Genomic DNA, 23,055 nt, shown 5'->3' with positions numbered 1-23,055 from the left:
TAAATGATCAACTATCAACTTATCCGACAAAATTAATGTAATTATTTTATGCAATTTTCCAAAATAGTTGGTTAGAATTGAACCCACGAAATATCCAAGAGTCTACATTTATTCTCCCACGTCCTCGCTTCCGAGAAATCGAGATGCCTTTCACGGGATCCTCATCTCCTTATTTGTCCTACTAAGTTGGGTAACATAGATTTTCATATTTGAAGCTCCCGCAACGAAATCCGTGACAAATTCACGTGAATTAGAATTAAATTGACAGTGTCCCGTAGCAATATAATGCTTGTGTTGAGATGTGGCCTTTATCTCAGGTCTCCCATGTTTTGCTGACCCCGATGTTCATTTGTCTCTGTCCAATATTTATTGCGCATTGTACAAATTTTTGATGTGAAATTGAGGTGTGTCTGTTCCCTATTTATTTATTGTCAAAGTGATAATCGACAAATTTTCATGTGAAATTTATCCGCAGCGGTAAATCTATTCTATTTTATTAAGCGTGAGCATATGATAATAACTACTTAGGAAGACATCAATTTTTTTTTCCAATTTTACTTTTACATGATACTAATATTACATTTTTGTTTTTTGTTATTTTGTTTTTTTTTTATATTTCAACATACACTTTTATTTTTATTTTTTTTATTTCAACGATTCAAATATCAATTTAGTCACTGCATAAATTATTAAATTACACTTTAGTCCATCGATAATGATAAAAAAATTTGTACACACCCATCGCTTGTGCATAATAACTAGTTGTTAATTAATACTAAGTCCATCCTAATTATATAGTCTTTTTATTCTTTGTTTAGATTATCTAAAATATATAATCTAATTTCTACGTTTAGTCGCAATTTTCTTAGTTTTACTCATATGCTCCTATTAACCGAGTTTTGGAAAATGTATAACAATTTTTTGAATGAATTAAATAAGGATTTTATTTCAATAATTTTATGAATTCATGTAAAAAAAGGAGAATATTTCGTTGTAAAAAATTTGCGTACCCGTTAATTAGTAGGTAATAATAATAGACCACTAAGTTAGTCATCACGTGACTTAAAATTGCTACATAAATCAGACAAAAACGTGTGTAAGACGATCTCAAAGGTCACAAACATATTTTTTATTCGGGTCATTCATGAAAAAGTATTACTTTTTATGCTAAAAATATTATTATTTTTTATTATGAATATCGATAGAATTGGCACGTCTCACAGATAAAGATTCGTGATACCGTCTCACAGAGACCTACTCCATAAATAAATAGATTTTTTTTAAAAATAATTATTTATAATTCTTTGTTTAAAAACAAAAACTTGTGTGAGACGGTCACATGAGTTGTATTTTGTGAGACAGATCTCTTATTTGGGTCATCCATGAAAAAGTATTACTTCTTATGCTGAGAGTATTACTTTTAATCGCGAATATCGGTAGGGTTTACCCATCTCACAAATAAAAATTCGTGAGACTGTCTCACAAGAGACTTATTCTTGTTTAAATAATAAATAAATATTGTTCAGAATATATATTATAGATAAGCTTTTACAAGTAACACAAGAAAAGTATTTAAAATGAGTAAGTCAAATTACGCAGACAGAATTATTTTTACTTTTTATTTTGTTGAGAAGCACAGAAGAATGATCTTAAACATGTATTGCTTTTTCTCATAGCTAATATAAGTACATTTGATCCCATTATTCCCTAATCGGACAGTATTACATGGTAGTGAAAAGGGATGTTATACCTCTGTTCATCAAGAAAATGGATTCAACGAAGGCGTCGTATCGAGCCGTGCAATCAATACGATATCCTAAGCTTCCGGTATAGGTGTCAGCAGTTCCTGTTCAAGATTGAGCATATTTAAGCATGGTTTCATACAAAAAACGACATGATGATAATACGTAAAATGATAGGATCTTTCGGACCTCAGCACACCGCGACTGATGACGCTTGGTCATTGTATAACCGCCTTCCCTCGCCTTTAAACTATGGTTTCGAAGTCTTTGTGTCCTCAAGAAGATATGAACGTAGAGATGTAGTTTTTTTAGGGGCAGTAGGCAAAGTACGCCAAAGCCAAGAATCTGATGGAGATTTAGGCAATGGTGGGAATTCGTAGTGGTGTTGATGAGAGTCCTCGAAAGTTACTTTTTTCGGTAGAATCTTTTCTAAAACATCAGTTGCTTGTTTTTCCTCCAATTGTACATCTTCGGTATTGGTTGAGTAAAGCTCAAGATCTTCTTTATCAATAGAGTATTCGACTATGGAGTCGAATTCAGTGAGCACGGGGAAGATGCTTCTGTTCCCCGTTCCTAGGATCCAACTTGTTGAAATCCTCAAGAGATGAATTAATGTCTCTTTCACATCTGGAGATGGAATCTTTTTGGGGGATTCAACTTTATGAACTGTATCTACGTATAGCGTTTTCTCGACAATAGGAGATTCTGAATTTAATGCATTTGGACTTTTGTCGTCAGCCAAAAACTCCCCAAAGGTTTTGCACCCATTCTTAAGGAATCCGATGTCCTTAATCCCGGCATTCTTTGTTTCTTGAGCAATGCTGGGGACTTCTTTCTCTTCAAGAAAGGACAAAGGTGCATCAAAATATGTCGATCCCTTTCGTCTGTGTAACTGGCTCTGATCATTTCTTAATCTGTTCTTAGTCTCATTAAGTTCAACTATTTGGATTTTATCAATGGGTCTCGGTTCTGAAACATCGGATCTCAGCTGAAACAATAACAGAAAGGAACATCTGAGAAACAAAATAAATAAGCAAACAAAGCAGTCTCGTATAGGAGGGAGAAATCAGAACTCAAAAAAATTTAGTGGAGGCAAAATTGTAGTTTGTGTACTTGTAACGTAAAAGAATATACAAGTTTACAGGATAACTCATGACGGAGGATGGTGATCGCATGGCTCCGCCTCTGATTCCTACACATGAGCCTTGAGGGATCAGGGGAAAGAAATTATAAGCATTACCTCGGTCTCTGTCTCGCTGTATGAACCAGATGATGAGGAACTAGGTTGCATTTTATACCCGGGAGATTCTGGTACTCGGGACCTCATGGTCATTGTAGGCAAAGGATTTAAACGGCAGAGTGAATTCTTGAAACAAAACCGAGGTAACAACCCACAAACTGAAGGCATATTTGGATGTTGATCATAGTTGCTCTCTTCATCGCTTTCGTCTTCTTCATCAGTCATGATAATGGGAATAGCGTTTTGTGAAACTAGGCCCGTAACGAAGGGAAGGCTGATCTTGCATAAGTATTTTCTTTAATTGCTGAGGCTGTTCTTGAGCTACATGTTTTTTCGGTGCATAATGAGGCGCCTCTGATGTCATTGCTTTTGCTGCAGGCAGAAACCTATCCATCATAAACTCCCGAGTTTGTGGATCTGTCGAAAAGCTTCCCGATGGTTCCAGTTTCACTTCTAAATTGTCGAAGCCACTTACGCCATTCATACTGCAATTCAAGAAAAATGATTCGGTTCTTGAAAGTGTATCAAGTGCATCAGTAAATGCTTCATCACTGTCCCCTGACTCGGAATTCTCCTCCACTGCTTTCTCTTTACCACTCTCAAAATTCTTAGCATTTTCTTCAAGAAGCATACCATTCTTGAAATGTTGAGGGATTTCATCACTACCACTCGGAAAATGTTTATGAGAATCATGTTGGCTAGCCTTTGGACCTCTTCCCGGAGGAAGGTTTGGGACAGCTGGAGGTCTCAAAAAAATTTGAGTTTGCTGTTTCCTCTCTTCCTTAGGTTGTCCCGGAGTCTGTTCCCAATGAAACGGGACAGTCCCGGGATTACTAACAGGACCGGATTTTAGTTGTGGTACACGAGAAGGTAGCCTAGGTATACCCGAGAAAGAATGGTTGGTTTTCCTTCTGTCTTCTTTCTCTGAGTTCACTATAGGCGAGTTTCTTCTTACTGATAAAAATGGTTGATTGAAATTCAATTGTTTCTCCTCCATCAGATGCACTGGGCTATTTACAACCCGAAAACATCTGATTTTGTTCCAAACTCAATAACTAAAAATAACCTCAAATTACCCTGTCCGAATCATCTCTATGCAACACTGCAATTACTAAAACCCAAGAAATCAATTTTCCATAAGATAAACCCGAAAAAAAACATTATTTAAAGATACATTTAAGTAAGCTGCACGAAAAATTCTCGTTTTTTTCAATCTGAGTATGATGGCAGCATAAGATGCAGTAGCATAAATTTTCCACCCCAATGACAGCAGTATAGTTTTATTCTACAGCAACATGAATCAAAGGTACTTCTAAAATTTTCAGAATAGTTAACATGATGGAACCTACACTTTCAAGATGGTTAGTTGCATTTACATTGTGCGAGGACAAATATAGGATCAACAGAACACGAAAAGACAAAACCAGATCACCTTAAACTCCAACAAAATCTGAAGCAACTCAACTCAAAAGTAAGAACAGATAGAATTCATACCTGTCGGAAATGATACAAGAAAACTTGAAAAAAACACAACACTTACAGCCCAGAATCGAACTGTGTTAACTAAATCCATTCCGAATTTCCCCACTTACAACTCCCATACATGATTTATGAGCTTCAAATTTCTTGATACAACCAACAACACCCACCAAATAGAAGAACAACAACAAAAAACCCATTTTAATCTAAACATATATCAGCAAATTAAGCACAGACAGAGTCAAATGAAACATAATAAACCCAAAAGCTTCAGATTACAACACATGAGATGTGAAAATCAGGAGCAAGCAAAATTTTACCTTTTTCATGAAATAAGGAATCTTGAAACTTGATTGGCTATAAAAGCTAATAGGAGATGCTGATGCACCACCGCCTACAAAATGAATGGAATATTTAATGATGGGAGATGAAGAAGAACAAAAGGAAAACTTTGATTCTTGAAGAGGACATATAGAATGAACCCAAGTAGGATGATTGATTGCCTTGTGCAAAGATAAACTTAGCTGTTTATCTTCTTGTAATAAATTGGCATTTTCTTGCGTGCCAAATTTGAAATATTGTTATATGGATCATACGATCGAGGACCCAAGCACCATCTTTGCGGGCATAGATAAAATAATGCACTCGGCCTTTTTTAAATCAATCTTGTTTGATATTATTCACATAACAAATATTAAATTCAAAGAAGAGTAGGTTTCTACTGAGACGGTCTCACGAATCTTTATCTGTGAGACGGGTCAACCCTACTTATATTCACAAAGTACGACTCGTGAGACCGCCTCACACAAATTTTTACATTCAAAAAATAATAATATCGAATATATGAGAAAATTATGATCAATCGACTCATTTATCTGTTTTGTCTATAAAAATAGTTCACTCAATAAACAAAATCTTGAATATATCAAACAGTTAGTATTCCCTTCATTGATGAGAAACGATACGTTGCTTTTTTAGCCTAATAATAGTATAACGTTGATTTGGCACTAAAACTTTGACATGGACATATTTTAAAAGAGAACTATATTCTTGTCCACAAATTTCATCTATAGAAAGTTTCTTTATATAATACATTTCATCGATTTCAATTGAAACTCAATCTAAATGGTAACACATTTATCAAATTCATGACCAGTTCCGACGTACTGATAAAAAAGAGTATATCTCTTATGAGACGGTCTCACGAATCTTTATATGTGAGACGGGTCAAACCTACCGATATTCACAATAAAAGTAATACTTTTAGCATAAAAAGTGATACTTTTTTATGGATGACCCAAATAAGAGATCTGTCTCACAAAATACGAACCGTGAAACCGTCTCACACAAGTTTTTGTCGATAAAAAAAACGATATATATCCAAAATACTTAGGGATGTAAATGAACCAAACCGTTTGCGAGCTATTTGAAGCTCGGTTCGATAAAAAGCTCGTTTGAGTTCGTTTGTTAATCATATCAAGCCAAGCTCAAGCTCGATTTTGAGCTCGAAAAACTAATCAAACCAAGCTCAAGCCTACAAATATTCGGCTCGTGAGCTCGCAAACATGTTTGATATTAGGCTCTCGAGCTCGAGCTCGGCTCATTTAGGTGGCTCGTAAGTTTGAGTTCGACTCATTTGTTGAGTTGACAAATAAAAATATTAGTGCTAATGTCAATGGAAGGAATTGAACACAAGACAAATAAAAATATTAGTACTAATGTTATTATGAACTTTGCAGGATACTTGACTTGTTGTTATTGAAGATGATTTTGTAATTCCTGATTTTAATGGATTCTTTGACGTCTTCCCTACTTTCTCACCAGACTTAGTTGAAGTATTAAAGGAGTGAAATTATTTCATTGTTATTTATATGGTGATATTAGTGTATGATGGATATTCTAGATGTATTATTTTGGAATGTTCAATAATATATTGATTTATGTTTTTTAGCTCTTATTTATGTCGTTTTGGTTATTTATGAATGAATTTACATTTTTATATCTGATTTAATATTAGTTTATAGATATATTTAATTTTTAACAAGCTCGAATCAAGCTCAAACTCGAGCTCAATTTTATGCTTTACGAGCTCGAAAACGAGCCGAACTCAAGCCAAGCTTGTTAAGCATGATAAACGAGCTATTAATGAATCAAGCTCGAGCCTGGCTTGATTAACATGCTAAACGAGCTTTTAACGAGCCGAGCTCGAGCTTTTCTCGAGCTTGGTAATTTCAAGACAAACCAAGCTCGAGCCTGATAATAAAAGCTTGCTCGAGCTCGAGCTCGAGCCTCAAACAATCTTAAACGAACCAAGCTCAATCCTGATACTGTTTGGTTTGGTTTGGATCGTTCTCAAACAATCTTAAACGAACCAAGCTCAAGCCTGATACTGTTTGGTTTGGTTTGGATCGTTTACATCCATTTAAATACTCATCTCATTTAATGCTTGTTTTTTTTCCTTTTTTTCTTTTGATTATCGTATAAGGCTGTCTTTAATTCATACAATAATTTTTATTTTTCGGAGAATTTGATGTTAAATTTGGGACCATGAAAAATTTTTGCGACTTGCCAATTGACATCTCGATATATATTGGATTTGATCAAATGATGCTTGGCATATAATTGAATGAGAAAAAGTGAGACTTTATGGTATTATATTATTTTATTTTAAGCATAATTATTAGGTGGACGTTAATGTCTTTCTTTATCTACTAAACTAGTCACACACTTGAATGATTAGCCTCTAAATTTAATATTATATTAAATATTCTCTAAAATATAATATATAAAAAATTATTTAATTGTTATATGTTAGATTGAGACTTGGCAACCAGATAGGAAGGGAGATTGATTGCAGCTTTGGTAATTGGGATTAATTAGTCAGATTAGTTAGCAAATAAAAATTATAAAACTTCATTATGAAATTACAGATTTTTTTTTTTCGAAAATTTATTTCTCGTACTAAAAATTAATTAACATAAACGGAGTATTTAAAATATACAAATTTTTAGTGAAAATTGACTTGTGATAATATATGTGTGTGTGTGTGTGTGTGTGTGTGTGTGTGTGAATCAATTATTTTGATGAAAATTTAACTAGCTTGTTTTAAAATCAATTTTGAACATTTTCGGGGCCCTTAGCTCCTAATCGTTATTACAATGCACTTTGATTAGGGTTAACTAATTACAGCGGAAAACGAGTTTAAAATTTCTTTACAATGAGCCCAAAATATTTCTTCTACAATTTAAATACTAAAAATAGTATTTAATCTCACATCATAAACATGCCCACACATAATCAAAACCAATCATATACAAACAACTCATATCCTTGGGACATGCCCCGGTATATAGACACATATACATATATAATGGGAACAAAATATAGACCTCAACTCAAACTGTGACTCCCTCCAGAAGTACCCTCTCCGGTCTCCTGATATCCTGGAGTACCTGCCATTGTCCACACACAAAGACAACATCCCCCCTTGGGGGTGAGCAAAGCTCCGTATGGAACAACCATCATATATACCACAAACATCTAAACAATGATATATGGTATGCAATGCATGTATGTCGTGGAGGTATCAGGTCAAATGCACATCCACTGAGCACATGTCAGAATCAAACGAATCGCTATCAAATCAATGCTCGAGCTGGCACACCGGCCTCAATAAGGGATACTCGTATGATAGCGTCGACGAAGCGCCATCAAATCCCAAATCTCATATCAATCGTCGGGGCCACAAATGTTTATGTTTTAAGGGTCATATAATACCAAACATAGCATTGTGTTCACAAACCCCTGAATCCAATCAAATCATATCAGGGTATCCAAGGATCATAGCTTAACGTGCATATCATGTATCGATGTATGCATCAAACGATGTGTGTTAACAAAACATTTATTTTATACATCGATATTACAATCACAATGTCATGTATTACACATAAACTCAACAAATAAGGCATATAGACATATATTCTCATTCCAATCACTCAAACCAATCCAACTTATATCATATAATACAGATACCTATCGTATGTTACTCGGTCGCAACATACCTCAATTCTTCGTTTCCAGTTGATGTAGCCTGAAGTTATCGGTATAATACTTTATCTACATCAATAACATACTCATTCCAATCAATAACATAATCCAAAATCATTAATATGAGTTTCAAATATGATTTGAAACTTCAAAAATTCATATCAAATCCAAATCATAATATAATTCAATTCCGACTTCGAATATGAGTTTATTGTCGGTTATTGTACCACATATAGGAATTTCAACTTCAAATACATGCTATTCCAGCACTTTGTTATTTAGAGCTGCTGGAACCAGAAGAAATTTACCTCAGTTAGAAGCCCTCGACGCGAAGATTCCAAATATATAATTTGTTTCGCGTTTAAACAGCGTTTCGAAGTCGATTTGGACGAAAGAAATCGAGTTTCCCTCATTTTCTCTCGAAGCCACGGTAAGGAAATGAAAAAAGAATAAAGCAGAAGTCTCGTTCTTATCACCACCGTTCTCGCGCTCGGGCGGTAGAATTCTCGCGCCCGAGCGCGAGACATTCTGCCCCCGACTTTCACTTGTACCGCGCTCTGGCGGTCAAAAATTACCACTCGGACGCGGAGTGTTCTGTCCGCCTAACATTTACATCGCGCTCGGGCGGTCAAATACTACCGCTTGGGCGCGAAGTGTTCTGCCCGAACACAAATGTCACATACCCTGGCGCTCGGGCGGTCATTTTCTACCGCCCGGGCGCCACATGTTCTGTGCAAATATTGACTTTTGTACTATATTGGCGTCCGGCTTCTCCACTCGAGCTCTTACAACGTCAATTCATATTCAATATTCATTTTCTCAATTTCATTGTCATGATATACATCAATTACATAATCACATGACAATTTCATAAATTATCGATAATCACATAAGATTTACGATAATACAATACACGGTACTTAAATTTTCATATGATAATAATCATTAACAATTAATATCCACCAACTTTATTCACTGTTGAACAAATACGTTATAGGTTCTGAAACATTTTTTTATGAGATATGTTTGTTATAATCGAGTCTCATCCTTAAATTTAAAATATTTGTATCACATGGACTATTGTAACTCGATATAGCTACATGATACTCTAGCTAAGGATTGTGATATGACAAATTATAACTAAAATATTTTGTTATCGAAAACTCTAGTCAAAGATTTAATGTGAAATAAAATTAAATCTTGTCACTTGCATTATAGTGAAATAAAATATGTGCAAAAATTATATTTATTTACTGAATTATTTGCTATTTTTTAAATCTAAATTTAAATAGGACAATGCTTCATATATTTACTCCAATTTTAAAATTTAAATTAGTGTGATCAAAATCAAATAATAAATTTTAAAATATAATTGGATAATAATGTAAATAAAAATGATCAAAATTATTGATGTGATTGGATAAATTATCAATATGTGATATTTAATTCATTATTATTTTAATAACATTTAATTAATTGCTACATGCAATATAAAAATATAACATAATAGTATACTTAGGGGTGAGCAAGATTTCGGTTAAATCGAATTAATCGACCGAACCGAATTTCGAAAATTCGGTTTTCAAAATTTTGAAATCGGTTAACCGAATTAACCGATATAATAAATATTATTATTTAATAAATTGTTATTATTTATCGATTTTTATATATTTTTTAAATTTTAAATTTTAAAATCGATATAATATGTATTAATTGTGTTCAGACAAAACTTATACATTTATGATGTGTGTGCTTTTATGTTTTTATGGATTTGTATAGATTGTAATGTTTAAGAAAAATTACATATATAATCAAAATTAAATCACAATTTTTTTAAAAAAACTAATCGGCGACCGAATTAACCGATTTTAATTCGGTTCGGTTTTCATCGGTTATGAAAGTTAATTCGGTCGGTTCGGTTCGGTTATGGCTAATTCGGTTTGGTCGGTAACCGAACCGACCGAAATGCTCAACCCTAAGTATACTTAGTTGATGACTTATAACTCATATATTATAATTTTTTTAAATTCGGATCGATGTCTCAATTTTAAAAATTAATTATAACAAAATTTTTTATTAAAAAAATAATAATATAATAAGTGGGGTGTATTCAATCAAAATTTTGATGACTTTTTCAAACGATAGACTTTTATGGATTTGATATATTTTTATTGACTACAAAATCTCACGAATTTATAGACAGATTTATGTAGATTTTTTGCAAGATTTTTATAGACTTTTGCGGACTTTTTTTAATAGAATTTTATAAATTTTGTACTTAATTATAACATATTATTTTTTTATTAATTTCTCTGAACCAATAATTAATTGACATATATAACATATTCAGTTTGAAATTATTTTCAATATTTATATTAATAAATAAATTTATTTATTTAGAAGTTAAATCATTTAATCTTTATATGTTTATATATGTGGGTTTATATGCATGTTTGTAAATTTTTTAAAATACATCAATTGATTAACATGTAACCTTGTTTTTAAATTGATAATATACATGTGAAAAGAATATTATTTAATATTGTGTGAATATAATTTTTTATAAAAATATCACAGCTTATATATTAATTGAAAATGATAAAATGAATTTAAAAAATCATAGTTGTTACGAGACTATTTAATTATTAAGAATTAAGCAACATTTTTTTGAATCATCTTTTATTATTATTGAATATTACATTAATTTGTATAAATCATAAATTAAAAATCAAAAAATCAATTCTAGAATTAAAAATTTCATGTGATATTAAAATAAAAATTATTGAATGAACAATCAGCCAAAAAATGAAAATTTTGAAAAGGAAAGATGAAAATATATATAGAGATACACTTCGAAAATTTGAGAGAGTGATAGAAATAGATGAGAGGAGAGAAGATAAGAAGAGAGGTGATGTGAAGCGACATAGAGAAAAATAAATAGTTTGTGTATGAGTTAAAAGTTTTAAAAATCCATCTAAATCTTTGGGTTGAACCAGATACAATTTTTGACAATTTATAGTTGTACCTTAGGCTTTAATATTTGTATGTTATTGAATTCCATGAAGTTATTAAAAGTATATGAAAAATTGAATACCTATAGACTTTTATAGAGTTTTTAAAAGTCAATGTTGAATACCACTTGATTTTTTAAAATTTTATGAAAGTCTATTTTGAATATCACTAGACTTTTATAGAATATGTAAAAATATTAATTGATTACATCTAGACTTTTAAAATCTACAAAATTAATTAAAAATCAATAAATCTCATGTATTGAATACAACTCTGAATCATTTGACCTTTGGAAAATATATTAAATTGTGATACAACTATTCATTAATTAACTAAATAAAGCTGGTCTGAAATAGAAACATGGACCGAATATTATTATCCATGTTGTCAATTACTTGTCCACGCGTTCAAGAATCATAGGCCACTGGGATTCGGATGGATGATGATATACACTCTCTTCGGCCGCGATTCACCTCAAAATCCTCCACTCCGAGCCCGGGAAGCCGAAACAATGTCGGTCGGAACGATCTCGAAGCTCCACAACGTGAATGCTTGGCTGACTAGCTCCCCAAAATTGGTCTACCAAGATTTTTGGGCCCAGAAAAGAATCGCTTCTCCGAGGATACGGACGGCTGCGGCATCTTTGAGTGGCAGCGAAGTGGCCGAAGGATTTGAGGAGGGACAGCTGGAGAGACCCAAATGGACTGGTGAAACGCCGCTTTCCCGCCTAGTTGCAGCTCTCATTTCGTTCAAACCCTTGTATTCTGTCCTCAAGTATGGCGCGAGACAAGTGATCATCAGGTTGACGATAAGCATCCCATCCCACTCTTAATTTTTGTTTATGCTTATTGATTGCGGTGGAATTTTTTAACACACGATATTACACACATGTATAAAATAATGAATATTATGAATATGAATACATAATAGATTTGATTCATAAATTTTTTTTAATAATTTTTAATTATTATTTGAATAAAGATGACATAATTATATTAAATAAGTGAATTATTGAAATATTATCTAAATTTTTTAATTTTGAAAATGAAATAGATATTAAAGTTATGACTATATTATATTCTGAATGAAAATGGTATTTTTATAAAAATTCATTGACATCACAAAGTCGGACTAGACTCGGCCTTTACATATAAGCGGGATAAAATTATGAAATAATTAAGAGAAAAATGATAAAAAGAATGATTGAAGAAGAAATATAATATATAATGATAAAATAATATTTATGTTTGGTATGATTATTAGGAATGAGATAATTAAGAATCTTTTGACGAATTGATAAAATTGCCTTTCCACTTCGGCGGGCGGCGGCAGATGTGGTCGGCCGGCCGGAGATGGTCGGTCGGTCGGCGGCGGCGGTCTGCCGACGTTCGGCTATCAGTCGGCGGTGGCTGGCAGTAGACGGTTGTCGGCCGGCGGCAGGAAGTGGTGGTGAATTTGGATATTAGATAAGGGTAAAATTGGAAAAATAGGATGTATTAAGACTTAAGAGTTATATAAATAATGTTAGGGGGTGAAGAGTGATTATTTATCCTGGTTAATATAACCTAATTATTTTCAAATTTCATTTGTAATTTTTTGGAAAATGTTATCCTTAATTCCTGTCATAAATCTTGGGTTCGTTAGTTAGCTCGAGAAATAGTTTCTTATGATTCTTTATTATGTCGAGCATGAGATTTTTCTTTCTGACGAACGAGATCATATAATAAAACTAATTTTTTGGCATTGGGATTTGGACAGTACAGCTGAAAAATCCAACATCCCATGGAGAGATATGACACAAGAAATTTTGGAGTCAGACGTGTACAAGGAGAAGGATGTCATCGAGGATCCCTCTGTTGCTTATCCTGATTGTAATTTCCTCAACCTCTACTTTACTCTATCTTTATCTTTTGTGCGTGTATTTATGTTTTATTTTTATCAACTTATCTGGATTCCTACATTGGAGTGTCAGTCGAGGGTCGAAAGTTTTGGTTAAATTTAAAGCCTTGGATTCCTTTTTCGGTTATACCATCTGAATTCTGGTAATGCGTGATGCCGTGATGCATATTTTGAGACTTTTAATTAGTGGTTGGATTCTAAAAGATTATGTACACAGTAGAAATTTGTAGAGCTCTTTAGAGCTGAATGATCATATATGTATTGTGTGAACATGTTATATAAAACCTTTGGAAGGCCAACATTGTTGCCAAAACCAGCAAGACTTGAGATAAAATAAATACAAAAGAAAAGAACATCGCATATCATGAGGATTGGCAATACAGCTACTCGTCATGGTTGATTAAGTGAGAGATGCCACTGCCCAGGTGGATTCCCAGGAAGTGTCAGCTAGGTACATAGTCACTGAACGGTAAACCAGCTCCATTTCCTGCTGAAATATGTAGCTAATCTAGTATTGTTGGCTTATTAGTTTCAGAGGTAAGTTAAATGTTACTAATAGTGAAGTGATGATGGACATGATTTTTCAAATTTCGTGGAGTAATTTTTCAAAAAGGTGATTTTAATTTCTTCATAAATCTTGGGTCTGAGAACAATCTCATGCTTAACTAGTTTCTTATTATTCTTTATTAATGCCGTGATTATTAGAGGTAAGTTAAATGCTTTAGAGGTGCCACTGCCAGGTAGATTCCCGGGAAGTTGTTAATTTCTACATGTTATTGCTGTTCTATTCAGTATCTCGTGTCTTACTTGGACCAAGAATGGTTGAATAACGGAAGGCCGTTCATTATTTAACGCAGACTATCTCAATCCTTTCCATGCATATGACGAGGGAAATCTTTCTTGGCTGGTTAGTGATTTAATGGCTTTTCTCTTGTATTGTTGGTTTTTACCTCCATTTGGTCTAGCAGAAGGAAAGGTGTTTCTCAGTCCTGTATTTGTGGCTCTATGCTTTGCTATTTCGTAAACAGATTTTTAAAATCCACGGTCTCAATTATGATCGATAAGTATTTGTATAATCCTTGTATGACCTGATCCTCTTCTGCGTTGGAGTGAAATGCCGTTTTTGAATGTTTAATCCCGTCTTCATTGGACTCATATGTGTTTGGCTTATACCTATTCAAATACAAAATTTTAATAATCGTGAAAGTCATAAAAATGTAGTGTTTATTCAGATCAAATAAAAAGAAGCAATGATCTTCTAAAGCCGTTTGTTCATTACAGGCTGCAGCGGAAGCGGAGGCCGCAACTATGTCAATTGCAAAACGGGCTATTCCTCATGCATCCTCTCTCGAAGAGGCAAATCAAATAGTTCGTGGAAATTGGCTTCAAGAAATTGAAAACCATCATAAGAAATATTCAAATTCCACAATTAGTGATATCCTAGACATTGGATGTTCGGTTGGAGTGAGCACGAGATTTCTTTCTGACAAATTCACCTCTGCCCAAGCCACTGTGAGTATGAATTATATTTCCATTATCTAGGAAAAATAAATACCATGATTCTTGTAAATTCTGTGCTGCAGGTAAGAAAAATACCAAGTCAGATGGAAATTGGGAGCTGAACTTCTCCAATTTTATTGTAAATGGATCGATTCTGATTAGTTTTTACTCGGTTTGCAATGTTTCAGGGACTTGATTTATCGCCTTACTTTGTTGCTGTCGCACAATATAAAGATAAACTTAGGAATCAGGGGGAAAAATTCAACAAGGTGGATCCATGGAAATGGTGAAAGCACAGGCTTGCCTTCACAATCTTTTGACCTTGTTTCGATTTCTTATGTGGTAAGTTCCATTTTCTGTTTAATCCTTTTTCCTTGTTTTCTTCACCATAATAGGCCACTCATGACGGTTTTTTTTTCCAGGCATTTTATACTTGTTCTTGTCTTAAAATTTTAATATAGTTGTTTGAATGGGCCAGAAATGGCTGGTATATGTGAATATTATATGACTTTAAGACGAATGGCATATGTTCTTGGATCCATATATGAAGCCTTGGACGTCTTAGTTTACATGTTCGAATTGTTTTCAATATTTTCGAATCGAAGCCCATAACCAACCCTTTAAGGTCATTTCTTGATGGTGTAGATCTTTCATGCTGATATTTTCTTTACTTATTTAGCATTATAATATCCAGTGTTCAGGCCCGACCCCCATCCCCTCTCTTCATACGATGTTTCAGTCTCTGAGATACGGATTGAAGTCTGCCTAACCTCCGTTGCTTGTTGGTTTTTTCTCGATGAAAAAACAAAGTATTAACTCCACTGCAGAAAATCAGGTCAAAAACAGAGAAAGGAGACAAGTGTAGCAACCATTCAAAAGTAAACGAAAAAGGACCTTTAAAGGATTAGACTTAAGTTTTCACTAGTAACCGAAAGCCTCAAACAACCTATAGACCTTTTAAAACATTTAGGCAGGCATAGGTTCGGATTTTTGCTTCACCGTGGGAACTTTGTAACTAATGATTTTTTCATGTTTTTCCTTTGCATGAATGCAGTTTCATGAGTGCCCAGAAAGAGCAATTAGGAACATGATCAAAGAAGCCTTCCGGCTCCTTCGACCTGGTGGCACGTTTGCTCTCACTGATAATTCGGTAATTATTTTATCATGGAACCTCAAGTTTTTGTTGCTCCTTTCTTTTTTTACCCTTTGTTCTAGGACAACATCGCTTACAATATACTTTACCTTTTTCCTTTTTCTCGCTTTTGCAGCCTAAATCGAAGATTCTTCAGGTAACTCTAGTGTTGATTTCATGGTATACCTTGATACAAGTTTAGTTTTGGTGATAAGTTTCTGAAGCAAGGTGTTGTTAATTTTCATGGTATACCTTGATATAAGTTTAGGTTTGGTGATAAGTTTCTGAAACAAGGTGTTTATAAGATCATGGACTTGAGACTAACTTCATCCCAAAGTTAGTTCAAGGGGAATGATTTCTTAAGTCTATACATACAACTCCAAAAGTCTTAAACTAGTCGACGTGCACCCCATCTGTAACACAAGAGAACTCATATTTATGGAGAACGAGCTCTTGCATACTTTGCATGACCATTACATTTTCCAAAACAATTCAAAATCATCAGAAAAGTTAAAACGCAATGATGCAAACATCCACAATATCTCCTCAAGTTTTCCATAGTTTAATGTAAAACTTGTTTCTTTAATTTTGCATGAAATGTAGGAGCTACCACCTGTTCTGTTCACATTGATGAAGAGCACAGAGCCTTTTCTCGACGAATATTATCTTACTGATATCGACGCAGCACTGAAACAAGTTGGTTTTGTGAATGCGCACTCGGTTTTGACAGATCCTCGACACGTTACCGTGACTGCTACTGTGCCATATTGAATATCATGAAGATTTTTAGTATTCAAATTGTCCAGATAATTTTGTTGAGAAATGTTATCATTGTAATAAACCAGGCTAATTCATTCAGTTCCATTATATTTGTGCCTGTGACTTTCCTCGGTTTGCATCATTGTGATGTTTCATTCTCTTTAGAAGCGAGAAAAATTGTATAAGCGATAAATTGGATAAACTTGTAGCTATGAACAAATTTAGTCCACTCGAATATACATTCAAATTTTAATACACGAGTGTGAAAACAAATTTCTGGTTAAAGTTTTAAGTTCGGCTCGAATTCGATTTATTATCTTATTATTTCCATCGACCTTTTTAAGTTCGATTTCAGCTCGAATTCGGCTCTTAATATATCATGCAGCATCGTCATCATATTTAAAAGACAAATGTACTATATAAAAACTAAAATAGAATTAGTTACCAGAATATTTAGATGTTATAACATTTCAGAACAAATAAAAAAAATGGTCCTGCTTGGGAGTGAAATTAAAATGACGTCGTTTTGCTCATTCTGAGAAGAAGAATAAGAATATACCATTTTCTCCCCAATTGGCTTCTCCATTTCTAGATCAAAGAAGACTGATCCAGAGTACACTGTCTTCAGCAAAATTCGATTCAATTAGGTTATTTTTATTGACTTGTTTGTATTGATTTGGTTCCGATTTTTAATATTGTCAATCGATCGGAATATATCACATGGAGAAAGAAAAGAAAACAGAAGAAACGGCCGTGGCGGCGTCAGCTGCGGAAGAAGTTATCGAGCTGGTTCTGTTTCAAGTTTCGGAATGCTATGTTTACTTGGTGAATCCTTTTTCCATATCCATTTCACTCCTTTGATGCTTAATTGTGAACACTGATATCAATACGTAGGCTAAAGTTTGATTTCTTTTTGAGTGATTTTGTGAAATGGTTTTTGATATTTTTTAGATTATAGCTCTTTTGGAGTTTTGGGTAACGCATATGGATTGATTTTGTTTTGTTTTTAGTTTTCTGGTTATAAGACTGACGACCTGACCTAAAATATTTGCCTATCACGGTTGTTATTTTATTTACATATTTATCGCGCAATTAAGCTACTGGAAAATGAGTAGAAATTATCATTTTTGGCCTGTGATGTTGATGATCTTGGCATACTGAATACCTGGTTTATTTTTGTATGATGAACCATGCGTGAAATGCTGAGTTGACTAGGAGAAGGAATTCAAAAAACTTTTTTAGAGGCCACGAGGAACCTAGAAAATGATGAAATTGATTTTGGATCGTGATGTTATCATCTCATTTTGAGTATCCACTCTGAATTTATCTTCTTGAAGTCGAATCACCAGCAAGTTTAATTCACTGGCTTTGCATTGATTACTGATTTGATCGATTTTGCAACACTGTGGTTCAGTTTAAGGCCTGTATTTTACTTGACAACTAACTTATCTTAATGATGCCCTTTCTCCTTCAAATTTGTCTTCTTTCTTTTTTTCTTTTGTGGCAACCATTGCTACATTCTCCTTAAAATATCCTTTGGTTTTTTTCATTTAGTCAACTTAATAAATTATAGCTAATATAATTCAGTGAACCTATGCTTGTTTAGTTTTATCAAAGAAAAACAATTAATTGAGAAGAAGGAAGATGTTTTAGTACTTATTTTTTATTGTGTGAAAAATCTTACCACTCCGCATCATGTTTGATTATTCTCATTCACTTAAATTCTTATATAGGATGTGTACTTGTAGCTAGACAGAATTTATGTGTTAAAACTTGCACCTGCTTTCCCTTGAAGTGTGATATATTTTATTTTAAGACACAATCTAGCTGTCAGTGGTATGTGCTGGTTGACAGGTGGTGAGGTTAACGGTTCTTATTATGCAACAAGGTTAAAGGATTTGTCTGGAAAGTGGAATCCATACAATCAGTGGAGATTTGTTACATAATTTGTCTAGAGATTGGAACATTTCTTGATGTCAGTTTGGCATTTTTGCTTCTTGAAGTATACTTCATTATATATGTCACCCTTAAGCTAGTTTCGTAGCAGTGGGGACACAATAATGCACACTGGATCAAATGATAAATCTATTTTGTTAATTCCTCCTTTGAGACTTTTATTGGGATCACAGTTCATCCACTTGTAGGTCCTCTCTCTTTTATGACCTTTTGCATGTTAAATCTGGTAGTTAGATGTTCATGGGCTACAGATAAATGACCTTAATCACAATTTTTTCCTTACTCGACATTTGAGGTTCACCTTTGGCATTCATTTGTTGCTTTGGAAGTTACTTTGGCATCAAACTTAACATTTTGCTTTTCGATAAATTTTCAGATACCTCCACGTAAAAGTGCCGCTTCTTACAGGTTCTCTCCTACATTCACATTTTTTGGTTAGATTTGCATCTTGACGTTACTGTATGATCACATTTCCTGATCATTGGTTCTTGATGCAGTTAAAAAATCCAGAACCCTACAAGGCTATTTATTGTTGCGCTTAGCCAATTCTATCATAATTTACAGAACTCCACGACTGCAGTATATTAGTAAATGAATACCAAAGAACGAGGAGATTGCTTACTTATATCCGATTGATTCTGATATAACTTTTGAAAGTCTTGGACCTTGGTCGTTAAAACTTTTGGATGACTAAAATTTTGAATGTTTCTTCATAGTTGCTATTTTCCTTTCCAATTTTCATTAGATGTATTTTTTGAAATCTTATGTGTGTTTGTTTAGTCAGTGTGGGAAACTTTAAATTGCTTGTATCCAGGAGATATTGGCCTATTCTACCTCCAGCATATCACATTTTATTCCCGAGCTGATGCAATATACTGTTAGGGTATACCATGCTGCCCCACCCCACTCTATGGGCCCTAGTTCAATAAAAAATTAATTATGTGCTATCTCTAATAAAAAATGATATTTTTGTTCTACTCTACGAAATTTTCCTATCGACAAGATTCATACATTACATTGTAGACACAGCAATATTTAATTTTTTTGGTGTCATTTGATGAGGTCAAGAATTTATAAAATAAAATCTTCTTTCACTTAGGGCGGATGAATGGAATGTCAACAAATGGGCATGGGAAGGCACTTTGAAAGTTATAAGTAAAGGAGAAGAATGCATTATTCGTCTAGCAGATAAAGCAACAGGTGGATTTTCTTGAAGTCTGAAAATTTTTACCCAAAATTTATAAATTTTCATGCTTTTCTAGATCTTGCATCTTTTAATGACTATTATTTGCATGGTAGGGGACTTGTATGCTCAGGCCTTTTTGAGAGATGGGGAACCACATCCAGTGGAGTCTGTTATTGATAGCAGCAGGTGGGATACATACCATGCATTCAGATCACCTGTTTGAGAAAGCAGTTGTTGTATACTTATATATATTTTGGAGTTTCGTCTTTTGGATTTCAATGGTATTGATGTAGTCATTCAATTTTAACTTGTTTGCTTGTTTCTTCCGCTATCACTGCTCTAAACTCTTTCTTTGAATTTGGTTTTTTGCAGATATTTTGTTCTTCGGGTAGAAGAGAATATTGGTAATCTTGGATTCTTCTTTCTCCTTCTTAAGCATATTTACTATCTTAGATATTGGATCACATTTCAAGAAACTGTTCAAGAAGTTATCAGGATTCTTATTGGATTGACAAATGAACTATGCTAATCTTAATTAATACAAATATAATTTAAGTTACTAGATTCTCAATGTCGATTGTTGTCTTGGGACTGAAGAATATTTGCTTGCAAATATTGCACGAGCCAACCACTTTTCAGGTTGTCCTGTGCAAGATATTTACCTTATCATGGTTTTCCTGAATGTGATCCCATCCTTCTGCTATGCTTTATAGGTGTCCTTTTCTTCTCCTAACTTAATATTAAGCATACTTTCATACGTGACTCCAACTTTTAAGAATTATTATATTTATGCTAAAGTATTACTTTTAAATACAAATTCTTATTGTTAATAAATTATCCCAGTTCGTGTTCCTATAATTTTGAAATTGATGTGTCCAAGAGTCGGTGGTGTATCAGAGACATGCAAGAACAGATATCAGTGCAACCTCAACATTTTCTCCCATGTCCATTTTGTTTTCATGTAATGTTCTTGACATGTACAGGGGTGCCTTCACAATTATGCACCACGATAGACCCAAGTGTTTAGTCCGTGATTTTTAAGGTGTCGATGTTTCTCTCTTTTGAAAAAAGGGTACATGAAATTTGGTGTTTTGTTTTTTCATTTTGGAGTTGGGAGGGAACTGCCTATTAACAACTCAGTTGTGCAGGCTTAACTATTAATTCTAGAACAAATTTTCGGGTTTATCAACTTCTTTGGACGACAAACTTAATATGTTATGAGGATTCAGGTGACCTTCAAAGTAGTGTAATCATTGTTTAATTTGTGTTACCTTGCATATCAATAGGATGTACCCGTAAAAATGTGAATATGCAACAATTTGTTTTTCTTTTGGGCTCCATTATTACTGCAGAATAGGGCATTACTTTACCTCTTGAATTCACATGTTGGATTTTGGCATGGTTTTGTATCTACTGTGTGCATGTTTTGTGTGTAAACGGCAATGATGCCGACTGAGAATTTGAGTTTTCGCAGGTGGACGACTTCGCCATGCTTTCATTGGTATCGGATTTAGAGAAAGAACTGAAGCTTATGACTTCCAAGCTGCCCTTCATGACCATATGAAGTACCTCCTTGTTACTCATGTCCCCTGTTTGTATTATGTGTTTTGTTTTCATATAGCAATAGAAGAAATTTGGATACAAAGGATATCTCATGAATTCTATTTAGGGCAACTTTATCAACATCCCATGAGGTTTTGCCAAATTACCGAAAACACATCTTGGAGTCTGTATAGCTGTGACATTGCCGGTCATTAAATAGACATCATAAACACTCTTTTTAGATTTATGACAAATGTCATATCAGATCTCATGGCTTGTCGTCGAAAATGTTCAAATATCGGAGTTTCGATGTTAGGAATGCAAAATTTGAATAATTCAAAAATTACGTGGACTATTCATGATATATTGATGTTTTAGAAAGCTGTGTATTTAAATTTTCCTTCTTCAATTAGCTCTTGTATTTGGTCCTGCCTGACCTGATGAAACTGTGGCATAACTATTCAACTTCAACTTTTGAAGTTACCTCAATAAGAAGAAAACCGCGGAAGAGATGGAGCAGCAATACCAGAATACTTCCTCAGTTGACTACAGTTTAAAAGAGGGGGAGACTTTGGTGCTTCAATTAAAGAATGTATGAATATCCTACAATTTCAAACTTTTCTGAAATTATCTATGGTTTCATTTACACCCCCGTAATATGTTACTATATATATTTTTCTCGCGATACGGCAGAAAGGTAGTTGCAGCATAAAATCCAAGTTTTTCGAGCAAGGTTTGAATAATCTCTCGGTGGAGGATAAGAATAACAACAAAGAAACATCAAGTCTCAAACTGCCTCCACCTCCACCTTCTCCACTCTCACCTGTTCGTGCGGCAGAAACAGCTCCCTTGCGATTGCCTTCAAAACTTAGCCTAGAGGAATCCCCTGAAGTGAAAGAATCTGAGTCGGAGAAGAATTCATCGAAAGAATCAGAATCGATTGAAAAACGAAGTCCAGAAGATACACCAGATGATGATTTTGGAGATTTTCAAGCTGCTGGATAATGCAATGTTAATAACGGTTTGTATGTGTTTAATTGGTGTGATGTGTAATCGTTCAACGTGCTTGGAGAAATCATTTTCGGTATATTATAAATATATCTGAGCTGGTATTTGAAAAAAACCATTGTGTTTCGAATTCCATTACATTCCTTAGTTTCGTTTGTGCAAGAATTCTGATACCCGTACCTCGGAAGATGTTGCATGCAAATCTTGTGAGGATTAGTAGGTTTGTCACCCGATAAATATGATCACGATTATGCATAGGATTGTTGGATTGCTCAAATTCAACTCGATGTAACGATTCAAGTGCATGTAAAATCTCATGTATCGAATAGTCCATATGAATCTTTTTGTGATTTTGTAGATCGATTGTTTGTTTGTTCTAGACTAGACCGAACTTACATTGGGTTCAAACTATTTTGATCGGCTCATAACAGATATATTATTAGGTATATTTTCCCATTACATGTCTTCTTTGATCATAAGATTTGAACCCTAAATATGTAATCCCTTGCCCTTGAATCAAGAGAATATATACTCAACGTCTTATGTGACA

General features: G+C 33.8%; 2 protein-coding genes across 7 annotated transcripts; one reads left to right on the top strand and one right to left on the bottom strand.

Annotated features, from left to right (window-relative positions):
* Positions 1 to 1,591: 1,591 nt before the first annotated feature.
* LOC142540735 (uncharacterized) lies at positions 1,592 to 5,082 on the bottom strand. Of its 6 annotated transcripts, none has more exons than XM_075647090.1 (5): positions 4,965 to 5,082; positions 4,782 to 4,855; positions 2,983 to 4,084; positions 1,932 to 2,730; positions 1,592 to 1,846 (listed from the first exon to the last, which is right to left on the bottom strand). In XM_075647090.1, exons 3-4 carry the CDS (start codon positions 3,205 to 3,207, stop codon positions 1,993 to 1,995), a joined length of 963 nt encoding a protein of 320 aa, XP_075503205.1. In that variant the 5' UTR covers positions 3,208 to 4,084; positions 4,782 to 4,855; positions 4,965 to 5,082; the 3' UTR covers positions 1,592 to 1,846; positions 1,932 to 1,992. The 6 variants fall into 6 exon arrangements, with proteins under 6 accessions (XP_075503205.1, XP_075503202.1, XP_075503203.1 ...); XM_075647087.1 differs by having other exon boundaries at positions 2,983 to 4,093; positions 4,944 to 5,077; XM_075647088.1 differs by having other exon boundaries at positions 2,983 to 4,093; positions 4,965 to 5,073.
* Positions 5,083 to 11,934: 6,852 nt separating this feature from the next.
* On the top strand, positions 11,935 to 22,866 carry LOC142540734 (uncharacterized). Its single transcript, XM_075647083.1, is given in 16 exon segments — positions 11,935 to 12,324; positions 13,282 to 13,394; positions 14,280 to 14,329; positions 14,704 to 14,934; positions 15,111 to 15,161; positions 15,163 to 15,264; positions 15,977 to 16,072; positions 16,191 to 16,250; positions 17,540 to 17,638; positions 19,146 to 19,177; positions 19,869 to 19,969; positions 20,069 to 20,141; positions 20,328 to 20,359; positions 21,430 to 21,520; positions 21,978 to 22,089; positions 22,191 to 22,866. Coding segments are annotated over 16 exon segments (1,917 nt in total). The 5' UTR covers positions 11,935 to 11,962; the 3' UTR covers positions 22,503 to 22,866.
* Positions 22,867 to 23,055: the final 189 nt, after the last annotated feature.

Source organism: Primulina tabacum, chromosome 3 (genome assembly GCF_025594145.1).
Source record: "Primulina tabacum isolate GXHZ01 chromosome 3, ASM2559414v2, whole genome shotgun sequence".
In the NCBI taxonomy this organism is placed as follows: Eukaryota; Viridiplantae; Streptophyta; class Magnoliopsida; order Lamiales; family Gesneriaceae; genus Primulina; species Primulina tabacum.
The sequence above is the reverse complement of the archived record's forward strand: the minus strand, read 5'-3'. Positions and strand labels throughout refer to the sequence as shown.

Bases quoted from the DNA above. Each gene is read 5' to 3' on its own strand.
- LOC142540735 (XM_075647090.1), bottom strand. From the start codon at position 3,207: ATGACTGATGAAGAAGACGAAAGCGATGAAGAGAGCAACTATGATCAA. The intron at 2,731-2,982 runs GTAATGCTTATA...TTATTGTTTCAG, and splicing joins ACAGCGAGACAGAGACCGAG to CTGAGATCCGATGTTTCAGA.